Source organism: Xiphophorus maculatus, chromosome 6 (assembly GCF_002775205.1).
Source record: "Xiphophorus maculatus strain JP 163 A chromosome 6, X_maculatus-5.0-male, whole genome shotgun sequence".
NCBI classification, from domain to species: domain Eukaryota; kingdom Metazoa; phylum Chordata; class Actinopteri; order Cyprinodontiformes; family Poeciliidae; genus Xiphophorus; species Xiphophorus maculatus.
The window spans coordinates 4,048,435-4,070,356 of record NC_036448.1 but is presented as its reverse complement, the minus strand read 5'-3'; the positions used below and the strand labels follow the sequence as shown (position 1 = coordinate 4,070,356).

The following is a 21,922-nucleotide window of genomic DNA, read 5'->3' as shown; positions in this document are numbered from 1 at the left end:
AACACTTTGAATGTCTATTTAGAACCTGGCTACGATCCACCGCCAGCACAAAATGTGAATGCAAAATGCCCAGTCTTGCGTGATGGCGAGTGGATGTCTGAAGCAACTAAAATTCAATTCTCTGAAATTGTTCGACATAAGAAAAACAACAACAAAAATACCCCGAAAGAGACTGGTGGAATTTTGAGAGAAAAAAAAGTAACCTGACACTAAAAATAGCCCAGACCTGAAAGGTAAGTCCATTGCCACAGATGACTATCAATCAGTTTAAGCTTGTAAGAATGAGGAGCGTGGTGGGTGTGTGACAAGGTGTGTTCTAAAATTAAACCACAAGGAAGAGCAGATGCTAAGTTCCATGCATTCATGTGGCTCCTTTGAGGCAGATAACAAAGGGATATCATGCTGTATCCAATAATCTAACAAGACGTGCGTTTGCACGATGCTCTGGGTCTAGTTACCCAGTCAGCAGACTGAAAGCGGAGAGCGATAAAGATCCTAGATCTGACTGGATGTTGGAGTGATTCTTCAGAGGACTGAGCCACATCATGCACACGCTGAGAATCATTCACTTCTGAGGTGATTCAGTTCAACCATGTATGGATTCCTTAAGAAGTTCCAAACAGCCGTGAAGGACACAGTGAAAATGTAAGTTCATTTTATCTGGAGTTCTTTAAGGCTGATTATTGTGCGTTCGTGCTCCTGCGTGGTTTAAGTCTAGGCTCTGTAACCTTGACAGCTCACATTGTTATTTTTGTCCCCAGTCCAGCTAAAGTAAAACTTGTTTACAGCTGCAAATGTTAAAATAAGGTTTGGAGAAAAGGCAATTCTGATTTGTAGTCAAGATTTACTGTTTGAAATTTAGTAAATAGTAAGTATTTACTAAAATAGAAAAAGAAACAATCTTATTTCTACTTTCAGATTTTAAAACAAATTCAAACTTGAAGACCTTTCTTTGCAGAACGAGAACGCCGGTAGATAGATTTTCTTCTATGCCATGTTCTTGTAACTATGTAAACAAAAAGAAAGCATTTAGTTTCCACTTTTACAAGAAAAATACATCTAAAACATATAACTGTGACTTTTTGTGTCATTCTGTTTTTAATGCAAAGTCCATGAAAAAAACTACTAAAATGCATTTTTAAAACAGAACTTTACTTAAAAACATTAGTTTTATCACTCGCCATAAAGCTTTAAAGAGCCACATGAGGACACAAAACTTTTTTGGCATGTGGGAAACAATTTTCAAACTGAAGGGGCCACAGTCATTTTTTGTTTTACTCACAACAAATATGGCAAATAAACACTTTGGGGTTAAAAATCTTAAGACGAGCAGTAAGAACTGCTTATGAGTTACTCTTTATTCAAAAACACCAAGTGTGCAAGATAGATGTGTCCAAGTCTGCTTTTGAGTAAAAAGTCACTGAATGTTTGTGCTCTTTTTTACTGTTAGGTTAATTTACATTACGTTGTACCTAAAATGTTCTATTTCAAGATTTCAATTATTTGGTAAACATTTTGTAATTTGTATTAGTCACCTTGGACAACTCTGATTTGCAGATATTTCAATGAGATTTCCATGAATCGATTACCATTGATGCAGATCTGCTGTTGTTTTGCCTTTATTTTCTTTTTTTGCTAATATTGCGTAATGCTGCTTTTCTGTAAAATGGCCACACGATCAAAATAAACCCCCCTTTTTCTCCTTCTTTGCAGACAGGAAACGTACGAAGCAAACCCGTTGGGAGACTCTCTGAAGACGGTCCTTTCCCAGAAAAGTAATTTCCTTCTGCTTTCAGGCAGTTCAGAACCAATGTCATGGTTGGCTACTGCCGTCTTCATAATGCAGCTCTGTTCTTTTCTGTAAAAAGGCGGGCGAAGTGCGTTTCGGGATTTCCTGAAGTTGGAGTTCTGTGAGGAAAACCTGGAATTCTGGCTCGCCTGTAGGGAGTATCGGTCGTTTGACAGTCTGGAGGAGCGGACGCAGATAGCGGCGAGTATTTATGAAGAGTTCATCAGGGAGGGATCCCCCAAACAGGTGAGGATAGTTCATCTGATGTGGACTCATGCAACCAAATGTACAGCGTCATACAAAAGCACTTATACCAATAAACTTTTAAGATTTAGTTAGGTAAAGGTACAACAAAGATCAACATTGTTTACTGGGTCAATCGTGGCTAAAATGATTCATAATTTTGGATTTCTTTCTTTTTCAAATAAAATTCCGAGGACTGTGGCATGTCGGTGTGTGGGTCGGTACTTTGCAGGATCACCTTTAGCTGGATTTAAAATCGCTGGTCTTATTGGCTCTCAAACAGCTTTGGATATCAACCAACTTTTGGGGACTTTCCAGCCTTTAACAGGTTTCATTTCCAATTTTGCTTTCTTTTAACCTTCTTCTATTTCTTCCATGTATCTCCTACTTTGCTTTTGGTAAGCTGAGCCTGTGGATCTCTGCAGCTCCTTCAGAGTTGCTGCTTCTCTGATTAATGTTTTTCCTTGACTGGCTTTACCGTTTCGTTGGACGGCCATGTCTTAGTAGGTTTGATGTTGCGCTGTCCTCATTCCATTCTGAGTTGGTGGATTGAACAGAGCATGGGATACTGTTTAGAGAACGTGACCCTGCTTTAAACTTTCACATTAGTAACGGCAACGTAATGGGCCTTTACGTCATCACTGATGTTCTCTAACAAACCTCTGAGGCCTTCATAGAACATCGGGAGGTTAAACTATGCTAATTAGTGATCTCTGAAGACATTGATTGCACTGGATTGTATTTAGATGGATTAAAGTAAAGGGGTAATTACTTATTGAAAGAGTAAAAAAATTAAATAAAGAATCCCCTAATTAAATGTCACTCTTAAAGTGTACTCATACCATGTAGATTGGGCCTAAAATAATCCGACCGACACTATGAAGCTTATTGGAAATTCTTCTGTTAGCTGATCGGTTGAAATTCTACCAGGGAAATTCAACTCAGTGGGAGAAACTCCACTAAAAGGAGATGAGAATCAAACAAAATTGTGTTGTAAACTTTGTGTTGGTCTGTCACATTAAACGCTCATAAAATACTGTTTGGTAAAAGGTCAAGGGAGCATGGTCACTCTTGCACTGTAAGCACAAAGTGAAGTGAGACAACGTTTGCAGTTTCTGTAGCTTTATGTAACCGATGTGCTGTTTCTGCAGGTGAATCTGGATTCCTACACGAGAGAAACGATCAGACAGAGTCTGGAAGAGCCGGGGTCGTCCTGCTTCGCCGTGGCAGAGAGGAAAATCTTCACCCTGATGGAGAACTGCTCCTTCCCACGCTTTACCGAAACCGAGCCATACAAACTCTTTATTAACTCCCTTTCGAAACAGAGAGGTCTTCAGAAGAAACGCACGGCGGTGAGAATAAAGAGCCCTGTGGAGGATTTCAAAGTGAACCCTCTGCTCCTGGTGAGCAAGGACTGACTCAGTGTGTGCTGCCGAGAGTCTGAAGTGTTGCCCAGACAGACTGATGAAGGGCTGCGGGTCAAAGTGCTGCACAGGCACTTCCTCATCCCACAAAGCTTCACAGCAGATTTCTGTTAGACAAAAGAGAGAGAGAGAGAGAGAGAGAGAGAGAGAGAGAGAGAGAGAGAGAGAGAGAGAGAGCTGTGAAAATGACATGAAAAGGAGCTAAGGCTCTTGCTTTTACTGTGCAGCTTCTGGCAGGGACAGCTTTGAATGTAAATATGTTTTTTTTTTTTTATTTGTCTGCACAAGTGACTTGTAATGAAATGTATTTTGTAAGTTTGGACTAAAACAGTGTTTGTGAAAATGTGAAATCATCCAGTCATGTAGGCATCATGTAGCACATGGATTATTTCATGATAAATCACGTGATTTTTTATTTTATTTTACAGCGCCAGCTGCGTGGAGGTAACAAAAGTGCATCCTTCATGCTGCATCTGGTGCGCTACTGCCACCCAGTGGCCGGAGCGCAGTAGTGCAGTGGAGGTTAACCATACTTACGTTCAGAGTAAATTTTTCTGTATCAACTTTTGTATATATATTAAAAATTTCACATTATTGACATTTCTTTCTTTCAGTTTCAGTATATATTTTTTTCTTGTTGCCTTTACTTTTTTTTTGGAAAATGTACAATCTGATTCCATAACTTGTTTTATTACTCATGTTGATATTAAAACAATGACTTCACGTTTTAAAGTTTGATGAGAGAAATAACATGTCAGAGATTAATTTATTGTCTTTAAAACTAAAAGTTTACATACAGAATGACTTTTTCAGTCCTACCAGGCCAAATCTGAGGTACCCAGACAAATCAACTTTAATTGATCTTTTTATAAATCAACATCATGAATTATTGTAAATGAGACATAAAACAGACCTTTTTACAGATGTTTCTTTTTTTTTTATCTATTTCGCCTGTAAGAAGCTGGAAAAGATGTCAAACAGGAGCAGAGGTTCACCTCCCAGCAGGACGATGACCTTAAACATGCTGCCGGAGCTGGAACACAATGATTAGATCAAAGTATATTCATGTGTTGTCCTGGTCAAAGTCCACATCTGAATCCAATTGAGAATGTGTGGGAAGATTAGAGAAAATGTTGTTTACAGACACTTTTAGGTTACACTTAGGTTTTATAGGTAGCCTAGTAAAAACTAGCCACTTGTTTTATGCTTGGTTTCATAAAAGGTCTGGTTTCTGGGCTCTTGAGAAACGATTGCTTGCTGGAGGCATGGACTGTGTTTAAAATGTTACCCAATCACTAATGTTTAATCGTGATATATGTAATGCGCCAGTTCGATGCTATAAAGCTTACCAGAAATTACCTGAGATGTAAACAACCGAGAAGAGAAAAGTTTCGGGTTGAACAAGTTAATGTTAGTGTTAATTCAGTATTTGGAGGCGTGGCCAACACAAACTGAAGGGCTTCGTTCAATTCCGTTGCCATTAGTTTGCAGCTCAGAAACCAATGTCATTGTTCCAATGAAGTCATTGTTGATCTCCTCTTTCTGGTTGCTGAGTGGTTGTAATTCAGCTGGAGAAATCAAGCTCAATGGGAGAACGTTCAGACGGAGAACTGTAGGGAGATGAGAATCAAGCGGAATTCCGTAGGAAGGCTTTGGCCAGGCTTTTTTTTTTTTTAGCGTTTATTGGCTCTATGTAGAGATATGGTGCTATTTATGTTTTTGCTAAAGGTATTGTTATGAATTTATTTGTAATGGTTAGGGTTAGGCATAAATGTGGCGACTAAAATGAGTGGAAGTCAATACAAAGTCCTAATATAGGCAGAAGTATGAAGTTATGCGTGTGGGAGAGAGAAAGAAAGTGAGAGGCAGCGCGAGAGATACCATGGTGTGTAGTGTGGTGTGTGACCGTATCCCAGCATCCACTGCGCCCCACCCTCTTTCCCCTCCGATTACGTCACTGCCAACCGGAGGAGAGGCCTCGCTCCATCAGGCTGCATCTAAACTTTCGCACTGTGCAAATATCTCGCTGTAAGTATTTATTCAGAATTTATCCCTAATTATTATGTTTTAATACCAGCGTCATATGTCAGCCGTTTACTCGCCGGTGCCGTTGGAAGGCGACCGGCCTCCTGCTGGCTCCGCTCTCCGGAGTCCAGGTGGATGAAAAAAGTGCTCAGATTTATCTGATAGTTTGGGCTAAAGGAGACCGCGGCTAAACGCGCTCGGCTGTCTTGCTATGCTTTTATGAGTAGGTGGGGATATGTATCGCGACGTAACTACCATAAAAAGCAGTTTCGTACATTTACGAGCTTATAATTATTAGTATAGATATATATATATATTTTTACATCTGAACCTACAAAACCAGCAGAGCAAAGCTTTCGGTTCTCTGCTGCCTGGTTAACTAGTCAAGTTACTAAAGCTGGAACTGGGAGTGTTAGCTTAGCATAGATTCATATGCTAGTTAGCAGGGTGGGATCTCTGAAGTTGACAACTTCGGAACGGCGAAGCCTTCACGCATCTCCAGTGTTGTGGGTCGGAGCGGCTCCTCGCTGTGCATCACCATGTCTTCTAATCGGCTTTAATCTATTTCCGTCAGGGCACGGAGGCAGCGAGGAAACGATGCTAGTATGTAAAAGTCAGCGCTGACCTGCACGAATCTGCTGGGTCTGACCTCTGCTTCTCTAACCTCCCGGATGCACACATGCAACGAGAGAGTAAATGAATATTTCCACGTGTGATTGGTGGAGATGCACCAGTTATTTCACCTGCGTAAAATTACATGTTACATGTTATTGCTACTCATCAATTCCTTAAAAAAAAATCTGCAATTATTTTGGTTCTACACATCAACCAGCAGCATGGACTATTTTTTTTTTTAAGTTTTAATAAAAGTCACATAAAGGTTACAGACAAATGTTTTATGCATATTATTGCAATATTTTAATCCCTTTATTTTCTGAGTTATTTCCTCTAAAAACAAACAAAAAAAAGTCACCAAAGCACATTTGTTCTTCTCTTATGGGTTGGAGAAATAGACCTTAGTAGAAAAATCAGAAACTGGTATTGGCAAAAAAGAAAATTATGCACCGAATGGCACATCCAATGTATGTGGCAGGGCCGTCCCAAGCCTTTTTGGGGGTCTAAGTAGATTTTCAGTTGGGGGGGGCTTCTTATCAACATGTCAACACCAGCTATGCTTTGAAATTCCTATGCAACTCTATGTGTGTGACTTACTTAATATCATTAGCATCATACTGGTGTTGTTTTGGCTGTTGATTTTAACCGTGCAAGATTAGCAAACTAAAAAAAAAATAGTATATTGGTATTTAAATGGGCCACATTATTTTAATCACTTGAAAGTAACATCAACTGATGAAATTTATAGTTAGCAAGTTTGATGCGTCTCATTTCCCTAACAGTGGCAGCAGCAGGGAGATTAATCTATTATTTGTGTAACAACTATAAAAGCAATCTACAAATATTTTTTCAATGTGTAATAGGATTTAGTTTGTATTGTTGCAGTATTTTAATCCCCTCATTTTCTTTTGGATTCAGAGTTATTTTCTTAAAAAAAGAAAAATCACCAAAGCATTAAAAAAAAAAAAGAAGAGAATTTATCATGCTCTTGGGGACCCCCTGGTGGTGCGGGGGTCCTAAGCAGCTGCTTAACTCGCATAATTCCTTCTTTGGTCGGCTCTGGTACGTGGTACTTATTAAAAAGTAGAACTTTAAAAAATAAGCAACATATCCGAATGTAAAAGTATGCGATGCCCGCAAACCAAAACAGAGACGCTGACCTGTTATTTCACCAGACGTCGTGTGAATCGTTTTTATTGTACCCTCCTCTGACCCAGGCCTTCTCCAACACAGCAATGGAGCCATCAGAAAACGCTACCAGCAACCACGCCCTGAACTCGACAGGCGCCGAGGGCTCATGGGAGATCAGCGACAAGACCAGACTGTGCCGCTTCCTCTGCTACGGCTCTGAGGGAGACATCTACACCGCCAGAGAGCAGGGCCGCGTCTCCACGGAGACCGCCGGAGCCCTGCTGTCGCTCCTGCAGGAGGGGAGAGGCGCAGAGGCGGTGGAGGAGGCGAAGCGGTTCGCCCAGGGCGGCCGTGCCGTCAGTCCGGGACCGGCCCTCTTCGCCCTGGCCTTGTGCTCGCAGCATTCGGAGCTGAAGACGAGGCAGGCGGCTTTCAAAGCCCTGAGGGAGGTCTGCCGGGACCCGGCCCACTTGTTCTCCTTCGTCCAGTACAAGAAGGAGCTGAAAGAGGGCATGAAATGCGGGATGTGGGGGCGCGCCCTGAGGAAGGCCGTGTCCGACTGGTACAACGAGCAGGACGCCCTGAATCTGGCTGCGGCGGTGACCAGGTGTAAACAGAGAGAGGGCTGGTCGCACCAGGACCTGCTCAGGCTCTCCCACACCAAACCGGCCACAGAGGGTGAGTGAGGGGCGGACATTTTGGGAGCGAAGGCGCTCAAATTTAAAAAAAAGAGAAAAGAAAAAGGCACCCTGTGTGGCGTTTGGAGCTTCTGCCTGCGAGATGTGAGACTTATTACAAGTCACACATGACACCAGCTGCATCTCCATTAACCATAAAATTGTGCAAATTGAATTGACTAAAATCATTTCGAAAACATGACATTGGCGTGTTTTCATTTTTACAGATAAAGTTTTTTGCACTAGGATGAGGTGGTTTCTCAGCCGTATGAAGATTTGCGAGTTTCGCAAAACTTGCAATGAGAAACACTTTACTTCACATCACACAAACCACATGATCAACATCCAGATGTTACTGCTGGCAGAAACTACAAGCATACATACGTTCATGTAACTGCTTTCTTCCGTCTGTGCCTTGATTATTAATCGCTTATTGTAGCGAACAAGCTTATTTATGTGTGATTTTAATTTAACTTCTTAATGTAAAAACGCAATTACAAAATTATTATTTTTTAAATTTATTTATTTATTTTACATTAGCAGAATATTGACACAGATTTGCACACATCTGCAATGCAAACGCAGCTACTGGTAAAAAAAAAAAAATCAGAAAGGCATTTTATTGCAAATGAAAAGAGCTTGTGCTCCATCACCACATAGTGTCTCTCTGTGCTCATCTAAGGGCAATATTGCACATCTCTCAAAGGGGATCATTTAGAAATAGGGATGCAAGTTATCAATGGAGATAATGTAAAGTTGATTGGTTTTATCAATAAATCGATACAAGTTTCCTTTTGTGTCTAGAGGCTCGACCATTTTTCTTTAACTCAAACAATAAGCTAAATTTAAAAAAAGAAGCATATCTGAACCATTTTTGCATCAGCTGTTTTACATGGCCGATTAATTGTTTTTTGTTTTTAATTGATTAACGAAACACATTATAGTATTAAGAGCTTGAAAACAACGAGCTGCTTTTTTTCCATTAAACTCTCGTGTTTTTAAAGTGAAATTCCATTATTGCACAAGGATAAGAGACGAGCGAGAAACGCCAGACGTCTCCGCTTGCAGCGTTCCACGTTTTGACCGTTAAACGGTGGCGACCGGCTCTTTGTGTTTCCAGCTGTTGCCTTGATCAGCAAATATGTAACAAAAGGGTGGAAGGAGGTCCAGGCGGCTTACGCGGACAAAGAGAAATCGGAGGAAGTGGCCAAAGTGCTCTCCTATCTGGAAGTGTTGGAAAAGGTCAAGCGCAGCTGTGACGAAGTGGAGGTCAGCGGTTTAATAGAGGAGCACAAGCTGGAGAGGGAGCAGCTGCTTACAGACCACCTGAGGTCAAAACAGGTACGCTGCTTTTCTTTGACACTTTCATCCGTGAGGCCACGTCTGCATTTTAGAAATTTGTTACATCTCTGTTGGGAGATGTAACAGAGATTTTTCAATCTACAGGTTTTCCAACAATGAAGCTGTCTTATAGCCGATACGGTGCTTAGTAAGCTGGAATAGAGTTTGAATGAAGAGTCTGAATGAAATCCACATTGGCGGAAATCCACATCCGCTGATGTGGATTTCCCTTTTCACTTGTCTTTGGAGTGGAGCCCTGAGATACAGCAAAAACTTCAGTGCATGAATCTCAATATTGGGTAAGGAGCTGTAATCCTGGGGATTTGTGATGGCCGTAAGTTGTACCTCAAAGCACAAACATCTTAAAATGTCATAACTGTACCCATCCGCAACCCCAAAAATGGCTTTGAGCCCCCAGTAGAAGTTCACTATCACTTGACTAATCACTGTTATGAATGTATTTGAGAGCTAACACTGTACAATACTGTTTAAATATCTAAATTTCAAATGATGTTTAACGATGACCCCAGAAGACCACCAGGTTTCCTGGATCGGGTTCCTAACTTGCAGAAATACTTTATGAAAACCCAAAAACCTTGAAAGAATGAAACAGTGAAGTACCGAAACGGCCAGGATTCAAGCTAACACTGATGCTGAAATTGGCCAACTTTGAGTGTTGTTCTTGCAGAAATGGCTTCCACGCCGACAATTCTGTTAGTGCTTGGATATGGTGCGTTCACTGACCAGACGAAAGGTCGAATTTCTTGGCTTCTATCTCACTAGTGGCTGGTCAGGGCTGTTGATAAGAAAATGACATTAACCATTTATTTATTAAAGTGACGATATCAAATAAACCTAAATAAGTGCCATTTACCGCTTAAACAGATATGGTAAATACCAGTTTCTTTAAAGTAAAGAAACCGGAAATTTGCTAAGTGTAAACCTTTTTTCTTTTTTCTGAAGGTGTGGAGTGCCCTGCTGAAGGAGATATCTCTGCAGTCCATTCTTAAAATCCTGGGAAAGATGACGTCCAACAGACTTCTTGAGCCACGGAGCGCGGAGACGCAAACCATCTGCGAGAGACTTCAGAACGAGTCGTCGCTAAAGAAGGTACTGCCGTAAACATCCTCCAACGGCGTCACCAATTTTCTGTGCTGCAGGTGAAAACGTTTCCATTTTCAACCCTCCAGGCCAACATCCACCCTTTCAGCATCCTTTTGGCTTCGGAAAACTATAAACGAGGTCAAGGCTTCCAGGGGAAAACAAAGTGGGAGGCGGACGGTAGCATCCTCAAAGCCATGGACTGGGCCTTTTACACAAGCTTTCTGGTGAGTTTTCTGGGTCTCAGAGTTCCTCCTCAGCCATCGGCGTCTTACTAAGAACATGGCCACTCTCGTTTCCGTTGCTCAGAACGTGGAGCCCGTCGGGAAGCGCTTCGTCGTGGCCGTAGACGTGGGCACGTCGCTGACCAGCATCGTCCCGGGAACGGCGATCAGCACGGCGGTTGCAGCTGCAGCCATAACCATGGTGAGCCCTGAGCAGAGTGAGGGAGACTTTACGCTGTAGCAGAAGGAACAGCTGCGTCTGCCGGCTGGGACCTGTTGGCGCATGCTGGGAATTCCTGGCAAATTCTTTCCGCGCCATGTTGGTCCACAGGGCCCCCTAAGAGGTTATTAGCCGGGGAAAGTGACATCACAAAAACAAACGAAAGAGTTTTGTTTAGATGTACTGAAGAGAGGCAGAGTTAGATTGGTTGGTTTCTTCAGCTTTTTATGTCTGTTTGCTGCAGATTTTTACCCGGACAGAAGCGAACACGCACGTTCTGTCCTTCTCTGAGGGCGCTGTGGTTCCGTGCTCTCTTTCTGCAGATATGTCGCTTGCAGAAGTAACTGCTGAGCTGGTTAAGGTAAGATGAACAGCTGTTTTCTCTCTTTCTGCAGGTGTTAGAAGCAGACCTCTGGTGTGTCCACTGCTCATCTCTATGCTGCTTTCTGGCTTCTACTTCTGTTTCCTGCTTCCCTTTAAAACATTTCTCCCTTTCTTTTCCATCTGCCGCTACAGTGTCCCGATTGCATAAGTTGTGGATATTTTGTTAGTCAAAAAATAAACACTGTTTGGTATCATGTTGTTTTGTACATCCTATGTTCATTATTTATTTTTGTTTTTGTTGTTTATTGATTATTTGATATATTTGCTTGTTAAATATAACAATTTGCTCGTAGGCACAATCACTTCATCTAAAGCATCATCTTGAAACTGTATTTTGTATTAATTCTGGACATCTTTGTCTGACATTTAAGTTTGTTTGATCAAAAACATTTAAATGTAACCAATAAAAAAGCAAAAGCAGGATAAAAATAAAAGAAATTTCTCTCGCACTGCAACACGTTAGTGGAAACCGAGGCGCTTTGCTGCCCTCAGCAGGTCACTTGTGGTAACTGAGCGCCACTCTCCTGTCTGAATTGAAAACTTGCCAATTTCCCACCCTGACTTTTTTTTTTTTTACCCCACAACTGTTGCCTGTTGGAGTTACAGTTAGTCTGAAAACAGATGTTTCTGTTGAACTTTTCTCTTCCAGTTCCCCAGCGGCAGCACAGACTGCACCCTTCCCGTCACATGGGCCACAGAAAATGGGAAGTCTGTGGACATGTTCATCATTCTGACCAACAACCCGCTGTGGACGTTTACAGCCAGCCCAGTGGAGTCTCTGAAGAAACACAGACATGTAGGTTTGTCTCTGTGAGACACTTTGATCTTCTTGCAGCTCTTCCCTTCCCGACTCTGTCAGCTGAAGCATTTCAGTGCAAATAAGGTACTTTTGAATGCATTGCTGCTAGCATCAGCAACATGTTGTCTCAGGTTTTAGATTTACAGTAAATTCACTGTAAACAGAATAATCTGTCCCTCCAGGATGTTGCGATGTGTTTTTGGGATTATTGTGGCCTAAAGCGACTTATTTTGCTGCATCTTTTTCAAAACGTTGCTAAGTCAAAGGTTGTTTGACTTAGCCCCCCACCTCTTCTAAACATGTTACTGTCACCATAGGTGCCCTACACTGCCCCCTAGTGTCTAGGAGAATACGGGCCGCAAAAGTTGTCAGGCTGATTTCATGCAGAATGTTAATGCATGAAGCATAAACAGAGCTTCACAGCCAACTGAACTATGTCTTTAATTTCACAACACACAGAACTCCATCTAACAGCGGCCTTTGCTCATTTTAAAAGGCCACCCCTCCTTGCCCCCCACAAGTCTAGAGATGATGGGTGTTTTTTAAACATTCTTCTCTTCCTCCTCAACTACAGGCATCGGGCACAGATTCCAAGCTAGTGATGTGCGGCCTGACCTCCATCGGCCACGCCATCGCAGACACAGAGGACAGGGGCTTACTCAGCATCTGCGGCTTTGACCTCGGAGCGTTCAGCGTCATCCGGAACCTCGCCCTCGACCTTATCTGACCTGACCCGACCCGACCCGACCCCATCCAATCCGACAAAATTCGAGACTCGCACACGCAGAGTTCTGGAGTAACTAATCTCCCTCTTAAAAAAAAAAAAAAAAGAGAGAGGAAAAAAAATGCTGACACATACAATTGCAGATTTTTGTATTCCGTTCTGACAAAGCGTCCAGCGGGCTGGACGGTTCTCCAACGATGTCACAGGGTGTCGATACAGGGTATGCTGCAGGTGGCGCAACTACACAGCAGGCCGATTCTGGTTCTGGTTCTGGTTCTGGTTCTGGGTAAGACACTAACATCTCTCATTTCCAGCTAGAAGATGAAGTCAGAATGTTGGGTTTATTTTAAGGTGGTTTCTTGTAGTTTTCTTTTCTTTCTTTTTTTTTTTTTTTAAACTCTGGTAGCAAGTTTGAGGTAAAGTAGGTGAATTGCGAAGCTGGAACTAATTTAATGTAGTATGTTTATAAATTATTAACCAAACTATGGGAAATGAAGATGAGAGGACAAGAGGAAGCACCAAAATGTCCACAGGAAAACTTTCTGTTCTGTGTAATTTTTATGATTTATTTAGTTTTTATTTGAATACTAACATTGATTCATTTTAGAATGTTTTAGTTTTATTCCTGTTTAGCCCCTCGATCACTTTTATTATATCAGACTAGTCCCTCTCTCTTTCTCTCTCTCTTTCTTGATCTACTGTCCTGATTAAAAGTTTACATCTTACTCATCAGGCGCATAAATGCCACAATAATTTAGAGCTTTTATTGTTTTATCTCAATCTGTTGAAATGACTGCGTTTATAAAAACAACAATTAAGTGCACAAGTTTGAATGTAACGCGGATTTTCTTTAATCCACATGGTCCGTAGCACATATAATTTGCGTAAGCAAATATTAATATTATATTAATATTACAAATATTAACCCGTAGTCCGGTTGCTTTTTTTCCTTGAACGTCGTAAATTTGATGCAGTGTGGATTAGAAAGAAAAAAAAATCACATCATTCACATTTTATTTAAACTGAACTATCCAGATCTCCTGACGATATAAGCTGTATAATCAGTTCACTCTGGAAAAAACAGTGGTTCAAACGCATCGCTGACACACTAAAGGTGAAGATATTCAAACCTACGATGGGTGGATGTCAAGTTCTGACTGGCACTGTATTTCAGCGTGTTCCCTTTTAAATGGGATAACCTATTTTTTGAAGGAGTGTTTTGTTTGTTTTTTTAGCAACAAAGTTATGCAAATGTCGAGGACTTCAACGGATTTTGATGAAAGTTGAGAGAAATTGGCTCAGTTTCTCGTTTTAGTCAGAAATCTATGCATTGCTATGAGGTAGGGGTGCACCGATTGCAGATTTCTGGCCGATCAACCGATATTTAAAAAGCCTGATTCCAGTTTTGACTGTTGTGATTTTTTTTGTCTGAAAATTGGCAAAATACAGCGTCAAAATCACTTAAGTTGGCAACACCTTGGTGACTACTGTTTACCACGCATGTTCCGATGTGACCTCTGTCCGGTCTCACTGTAGAACAAAACGTGACAGTGGTTCGTTTTCACGTCTTTGCACAGGTAGATGAGATCAGTTTCAGATATAAGTATCAGCCGATCACCTCAAATTAAGTTAACCTGGGCCGATTTCTTGGTGCACCCCTACAATTAGAACAACACTGTATTATGTCAAGATTAATTGTAGCTGAGTAAGAAGAACTGTTCACCATGACTGAGTCTGCTAAAGTTGCACTGCTGTATCTTTAATTTATTTGCAAAAACTAGCAACTGCAACTATTGTGGAATAAATCAGATCGAATGTACCTTTTGAAGTCATGAAATTGTTTAGGTTTAAGCAATCTGATTTCTGTTTCTCCATTAACTGATCCCACCATGCTTACTGGGTCAGTAGCAGAAGCATTCAAACTGCAGTAATTACAGACGTCGTTCACTAAACTCGTCAGTCATCCTGGTGTGGTCTGCAGTATAACACTATTCTCAACCCTGCAACTGTCAAGGCAATATTTACTTTCTTCCCACATAGACATAAGTCTGACCTAACTGTTCCACAACTACTGCCGCCACGGCATCTGTAGTCTTCACTGGAGAGAGTAGAATTGTGGTGGTGTTATTCACGAGAGCTTCTCCACCGTGGTTCACTTCTTTTCCGCCATACTGTCTGTTATATCGACTTGTTACATGAGTATTTTGATTGTAGTGGCAACGTAATCCCATCCCTAATAAACATTTATGCTGCTCTTGAAACCCTGTGTTCATGTCTCATGAATCTCTGCCGACTTTTGAGAGGAGCTTTGAAGTAAGATAGCGGGAGTCGATTTTTAGCGAAATGTAAGGTGTTACTGAATGTAGAGAACAAAGTGGCTGAGTTAAGAATTGGTTAGTCTCTTGCTCTAAGGCCACGACTTGGACAGCGCTGGACGTGACATCGCTCTCTTTCCATTCATTTCCTATGCGATGAGGTGTCAGTCGCTATTCACGTCACCTGCCCTTATTGATGTTGTTACCCCACTTGGTTGCGGAAAAGAAAGAATTGAGTCAAAAAGCAAAACAATGGATTTACCAGAGTTACAGACGACCGAAAGAACGAGGTACCCGGCACAAGCGTTCAAAATGATCTTCTTGCGTACAGTGACTGAATTCCTCTGAAATACGACGAGGAACTTCCTCACCCAGAGAGAGCCTTGTACTGCACGTGCTTCTACAATCCATAGAGATAATTCAGTTGAGATGATTCTGGCCTTTCGTCAGGATGTCTCCTGGACACCTCATTTTAGTGGTTTTGGTGTCACATCCATTTCCAAGGAAGAAGACCCAAAACACATGGGAGGGCATATACCTTTTGTAATTCTCCATTAACCCCCAGAACCTCCTGACCTGATCTGGGATAAGCTAAAGGCAAGAGATGGATGAGAGCGAGTGAAGCAATGCTTTCAAGACATTTAAGACCAATTGGTAGGGAACATATCTACCATTTCAAATCCTCTTGGGATTCCTCAAGGTACAAAGTGTCATCTGAGCGATTCATCAATGATTGTGCTGGTACAAATAATGACATCAGCATGCATGACTTGAATTAAAACCGCCCATCCAGGTATAATTAGATCATTCAGAGCATCTTGACCAGATGGATCACTATGATCCAGAGGCAGGACTCTCACACTGCAAGCACCTGCAGAGTGATCATGACCTCAAAGCTGTGCTTACTTTGTCACAAACAGCACTGTGTATGAGAATTTGGGTTGAGTGAAGATACTCTAATGTGTGGAGTGAGATATATCTCAACAAAGTGTGAAATAAAGAAGCTTGATTCTCAATTCAGAAAGGTGGAATTTGAAAATGTTGTGTTTAGATACATTTCTCGGACAAATCTATACGCATCCAAAGTGTAATTCAATTAGAAAAACCTGGTTTATATCCAAATGCATCTGCATCTAGATTTTGCGTCATTGGTAGCTAGGGGGAGCCCACCTGGCTCATAAAAATATATATATATATTTTGGATCAGGCAACTTGCGAGGCCGCTTGGTGTTGATATGTGGGGGGCCTCGTAAACATACTACATGAAGGCGAGGGAAGATGGCGGATGTGTTGAGTGTTCTTCGTCAGTATAATATCCAGAAAAAGGAAATCGTCGCTAAAGGGGATGAGGTGATATTCGGCGAGTTCTCCTGGCCGAAAAATGTGAAGACAAACTACATAATCTGGGGGTATGTCAGCACGCTAAACACGTTTAAACCTCTTTTCTCCCAGGCCTGTAACTCCCTCTCCGCAACGACGTAAAGCTCGCTAGCTACTTTGTGCTAAAATGCTAACACAACTCCTCCGTGGGCTCAGAACTTTTAAGCTGCTGGTTGCTTTCGCATTATATTTCAGTAACTTGCAGAAATTATATTCCGGCTTACTATTCATTTTTGGAGTAAACGCGTGGGCTTTGCACTTCTTTTGTATTCCTGTTATTTTAGGAGCGAACACACCGAACTTGTCTCAGTGAAGGGATGCTAAATTAGCGATGCCAGCTAGCTCTGACTTGTTTCATGAAGTCGCGAGGACATGCTCGTCTTTTATTGTAATATTCGCTTGTTATTCTGTTTTTATAGTCTACCAAGAAAAAGTTATCTTGCAAATATTCTGAGCATAAAGCTGTATATGTGGACTCACTAACTGTTGCTAGGAGTTAAGCAGAACTAGAACTTCATGCTTGTAGACCTGCGCAGATAATATAGAATTGGCTTAATTGTCCATGTTTTGAAACTTTGCTCCTAAAAATGGCAATGTGTTTTCTCCCTCAGTACTGGCAAGGAGGGCCAACCCAAAGAGTATTATACTTTGGACTCCATTTTATTCTTGCTCAACAATGTGCATCTGCCGCATCCTTCGTATGTGCGGAGAGCTGCAGTAAGTGGAGCATTTAGCCAAAGCTGCTGGCATCTTTCGTTAGTTTCTCTCTAGCTGTGTACAGCGTCTCTGTTCCTGACATGTCTGCATGTTAATTATAGACAGAGAACATCCCTGTTGTCAGACGGCCGGATCGAAAAGGATTGCTGTCCTACCTCAATGGCGAGAGTTGTAAGTAGCATGCATAAAAAGTCACTTTCGTCCACCTACGGCCAGGATGTTCAGTTTTTGGGTTTTGATTTTTGTATAGGTGGGAAGTCCTATGCAACCCAGTCACACACAGTAATGTGTGTGAATACATGAAAAAAATGAATGCTTAGGAGAACAAATTTACTCATGTTTACATGTAATATGTTCCATAGTCTGTACACTCTACGTTTCCAGTTGTTGAGCTTTTCTTTAACAAACACTAACGGACTGCGTAGCTTGGAATTGCCTCCAGAATAACATGATGTCTTAATACATGCAACCTGAAATGAAAATATTAAGCTCTCAATGCACCTATTGATGTATTCTTTGTCCATGAAAACAACAATAATGAGGAGTGTGGTGCTGTTTTGTAAATGTGACTGGCCACAACAAAACCACAAACAAGTTTCCTTTGGGAGGTGGTTGGAGTTATTTACGGATTCTAAAAGTGTGGATTCTAAACCTTGTTTTCTTTCAGCTCGATAATCAATAATTTTATTTTAGGTGTAGTTAGTCAGCGCGGGGTGCACCGCTGCTCACCGCCTCGTCGCTGTTAGCCCCACAGACTGGGCAGACCTAGATCTGCGAGCCGGTGGCACGCTATGTATTGTAACAGTGTTCTAAAAGTAAAAGTTCTGCAACTTTCCCAGAGAAACTGAAAATCATTCCTGCAGACATGAATTGCTCTGAACATATAAGTTGTGTTTTTTTTTCCCTCCGATATCTCTAGCTTTCCTGTACAATAATCCGGTCTTAAGCCACTTATCCATTATTATTTTTAAACACAATCCTTTGGTAAGCTAACTGTATGCGTCACACTTTGACCTCATATCATGGCAAATAGTTATTTACATGCAGTACCTTACAGACCACTAGTTTTAGAAAGACTGATGTATAATGACCGCGATAGTCACATCGCTGAGACATGAATAATTGCTCTCTAATACATTTCAAGTATTAAGAACTTGAATTTTTCATGCTAATTTAATATTTAGCCGGAGTCTCACACCACCAGATGCCAATGACATTGTTCAAAATGATAAAGGTCACAGTGATGGAAGCACAGATGAGAGAGGGAAGAAGAAAATGAGCTTTTATTCAGCAAGTGATATCATTAAATATTGGGATATTTATATTTTGCAGCCTTAACAGTAAGTAGATTTCCCAAATATAAACGTGTAACATAAAAAGAGGTCAAATCAGTGCAGGTTAATTGTCAACAAGCTGGCAGGATCTGATCTTCCTGTACAGTTTGGGTAGTTCTGCATAGGGCTGGGTGATGTGGCCCAAAAATAAAATCTACGGTGGCCCTGAGATGCAAACCACTTCAATAAATTCATAAACACAACAACATTAATAAAACGGAAAGGGTATGTCCCCGTTGGAGACCTGAGAAATGGCTGATTGGACGACAGTGTTTTTGGTCTGTTGTTGATGCGCCCGTTACAGGTTTCTCATTGCCTTTCTCTCTTTAGTAAAACTACACAGTATAAAAAAAAAGTTAGCTAAGAAAAATAATCAGAGTAGTTAACTGGGGCAATTTAGTTACAAAGGAAATATATTTCTCTTGTTGTTCACAAGTTTGTTTCACCACGGAAATGCAGAGTACTGGCCACAAAGTCAAGAAATTCTCGTAAATTTACATTATCTTTAATTCTTACCTGTGAAAGGTAAAGGCAATGGGTCCACTTTGTACTGGAAAACGGTTCAGCATAGTCTTAAGGTCCTGCCGTCATAGTGGTCTGTGGCCTCTAGGTGTCTCCAAAACACACTGCGTGCCAAGAAGCAGATTTTTCCACAAAGCTCAGCGTTCTGTCGAATGTTCTCGCTTGTGTCACCAGTTTGATGAAGAACTCTTTGATTGTCCAGTAGAGGTAAAACTTGACCTGCTGTAATGAACAACACACTTCTGTTCCTCTACAGCTACATCAACAAGCATCGACAGAAGCGCACCAATAGAAATAGGACTTCAAAGGGCAACACAAGGTATGCTTATAGCAGCTTTTTTTCTTCTTATTATTATTATTATGATGATGTGGCAGTGGCTGTGAAGGTTTCTACTTTTAATTTGTCTGAACTTCAGTTTGAGGAGTTTTAATTGTCTGTACGTTGAATTTCTGGTGATAAAACTCTCTTCTCTTTTTTTCCTCCCCAAGTTAAAAGAGCAGCTGATGAAGTTTCTTCTGAAGCCAAGAAACCAAGGATTGAGGTAACTGAGGCAAATCGATGAGTTTCAACCACATGGGTTTATGAAAAGTAACAAATTGCTTGCAGTTTAACAAGTTCAAATGTTATAAAAAATTAATTTAGGGGGCGTGCCGTGGTGACGTAGTGGTTAGCACGACCTGTATTTGGAGGCCTTGAGTCCTCGACGCGGCCATCACGGGTTCGACTCCCGGACCCGACGGCATTTGCCGCATGTCTTCCCCCTCTCCATCCCCCTTTCCTGTCAGCCTACTGTCATATAAGGGACACTAGAGCCCACAAAAGACCCCCTGGAGGGGTAAAAAAAAAAAAAAATTAATTTAGAGCTTTTTTGTATAATGAAGTAAATTCTGTTGGCTTTAATTGGTCCTGACCTCCTCTGGTGCCGGCATATTACTTCAAAATCTGATAAAACAAATCGTTCAATTGTAAAATATAATCATTTTTAATAAAGAGGTGTTCTTATTCTTTATTTCTAAAACAGGTGCTTGGATTAGCCCTTGATGAATCAAAGACACTAAACTAAAACATTTTTTTTTTCTTTTTTATCGCCCCGCAGGGGGTCTTTTTGTGGGCTCTAGTGTCCCTTTTTCAAAGTAGGCTGACAGGAAAGGGGGAAGGAGAGAGGGGAAGACGTGCGGTAAACGTCGTCGGGTCCGGGAGTCGAACCTGCAACAGCCGCGTCGAGGCCACGTTGCCTCTGAATGTGGGTCGCGCTAACCCCTCCGCCACCACGGCACACCCAACATTTCTTGTAATAGAAAAACTGACTGTAAATTAAAACCACTAACCAGAAACCACATCGTCAGTTTAAATCTTTTTTCTTGTTTTTTTCCCCACAATAATAATGGGAATCATTTTAATTAAAAGAATCTTTCTGCTGCTTTTGTAATGATTCTGCACTTTCTATGTCTTGCAGACAAGATCCAGGTAGCAAACTTGGTACAAATTCATTCACGTTTCCTGCACATTTATTAATAGTTTGTTGCGTTTCCTGCTTTGAAAAATAACTATCCGCAATCATAATTACACCCCATTGAAACAGGAAGTCATATTGATGCAAATTAAATGTTACTAGACACTTTAAATGATTTATTTTTTTAATGGCTCTTTTTATCAATTCAGGGTGTCAATATAAATCACAGCTGTGATTTCATTTGAAGGAAAAATTTATTTTTCCACTATACCTGAAAATAATAATAAAATATAGTTGTCTATATAGTTGTCTGTATTAAAAGATGTAAATATTTTTAAGGTTTTATTTTCTTTTTAAAATTTAACAATACCTTGTGTATAGCTACATTTCTCATCTGGAAAAGGCAGTTTATTTGTCTTTACGGCAGCCTGTTTTATATTCAAAGGTTGAGATTTAATGTCTTACGTGTGTTCCAGTTCTCTAGTACAGTATTTGAGGCTTCGTTCATCCATAGTTTGTCTATTTTTCATGATATCATCATGTTTGTTTACGTACAGGCTAAACAAACAACAAAATATTCATATTTTCTTCAAAACATAAAGTAAGAACCTAAAAAGAGCTTTATTAATTTAATATAAGGTGCATCAGCAAGAAAAGTAAGTCATGTTTTTAATTTAGAAGCATGATTTATTGCATTATTGTCTTTTGTAGCATCTTAAGAGATCAGGCATTTAGATGTTTGTACACCTCCGGTTTTTGATAAAATACTTATTTTAATTGTTTTCCTATTCAGAAAAATGAAATGAGGTAAGTAGTAATCCTTATTGTTGACCTTCAGGATGCAGAACGAGTGCGACTGGACAAGGAGCGCCTGGCCGCCCGTCTGGAGGGCCACAAAGAGGGCATTGTGCAGACGGACCAGATCAGGTACAAAATCAAGATTTCTCTGTCAAAACCTATTATAGGGCTATAATAAACTCAAAAAAAGTCACATTATTTAGAATGCTACCTTCCAGAAAACCTGACATTTTATTTATTTTTTCTCCCCACTCTTCATCCAGATCTCTGTCCGAAGCCATGTCTGTGGAGAAAATCGCCGCCATCAAAGCCAAGATCATGGCCAAGAAACGCTCGACCATCAAAACGGACCTGGACGACGACATCACGCTGAAGCAGAGGAGCTTCGTGGACGCAGAGGTGGACGTCACCAGGGACATCGTCAGCCGAGAGCGGGTCTGGAGGACCAGGACCACCATCCTCCAGAGCACCGGGAAGGTCAGAACCACGACCTGCCCGACAAATCCCAACCGCACTCACCTGCAACATGACCGCTAGCTTGGGTTTTATAAAGGATTCAGCTGATAAATATGAACTTTCTCTTCCTGTCGGCTCACTGTTTCAACTCATTATGTCTTCTAGTTCCTCGGGAGAATAATAAAAAGTGACAGACATTCCTCTTGAGTTAAAGAGACTTACTGAACGATAAGCATTCAAAGCAAAGAG

The 21,922-nt window shown here is 41.1% G+C and overlaps 3 protein-coding genes across 4 annotated transcripts in view; all 3 read left to right on the top strand.

Moving 5' to 3' along the window:
• Positions 1–340: 340 nt before the first annotated feature.
• On the top strand, positions 341–4,061 carry LOC102237529 (regulator of G-protein signaling 2-like). The gene is made up of 4 exons (XM_005802428.2): positions 341–645; positions 1,714–1,775; positions 1,869–2,035; positions 3,184–4,061. Exons 1-4 carry the CDS (start codon positions 593–595, stop codon positions 3,448–3,450), a joined length of 549 nt encoding a protein of 182 aa, XP_005802485.1. The 5' UTR covers positions 341–592; the 3' UTR covers positions 3,451–4,061.
• A 1,278-nt stretch (positions 4,062–5,339) lies between these two features.
• Positions 5,340–14,958, top strand: trove2 (TROVE domain family member 2). 2 transcript variants are annotated; one of them, XM_023336020.1, is made up of 9 exons: positions 5,340–5,484; positions 7,330–7,905; positions 9,025–9,245; positions 10,209–10,355; positions 10,436–10,573; positions 10,656–10,772; positions 11,035–11,151; positions 11,824–11,970; positions 12,548–14,958. In XM_023336020.1, the coding sequence occupies exons 2-9, from the start codon at positions 7,332–7,334 to the stop codon at positions 12,698–12,700; spliced, it is 1,614 nt and encodes a 537-aa protein (XP_023191788.1). In that variant the 5' UTR covers positions 5,340–5,484; positions 7,330–7,331; the 3' UTR covers positions 12,701–14,958. The 2 variants fall into 2 exon arrangements, with proteins under 2 accessions (XP_023191788.1, XP_005802484.2); XM_005802427.3 differs by having other exon boundaries at positions 5,341–5,484; positions 7,314–7,905.
• Positions 14,959–16,248: 1,290 nt separating this feature from the next.
• Positions 16,249–21,922, top strand: part of cdc73 (cell division cycle 73) — a 33,756-nt gene continuing 28,082 nt past the window's right edge. Inside the window, exons 1-7 of the mRNA XM_005802390.3 lie at positions 16,249–16,421; positions 17,004–17,109; positions 17,211–17,280; positions 19,222–19,284; positions 19,455–19,507; positions 21,258–21,346; positions 21,481–21,694. Coding sequence (XP_005802447.1) covers positions 16,291–16,421; positions 17,004–17,109; positions 17,211–17,280; positions 19,222–19,284; positions 19,455–19,507; positions 21,258–21,346; positions 21,481–21,694 — 726 coding nt within the window. The 5' untranslated portion in view covers positions 16,249–16,290. The remainder of the gene's footprint in view (positions 16,422–17,003; positions 17,110–17,210; positions 17,281–19,221; positions 19,285–19,454; positions 19,508–21,257; positions 21,347–21,480; positions 21,695–21,922) is intronic.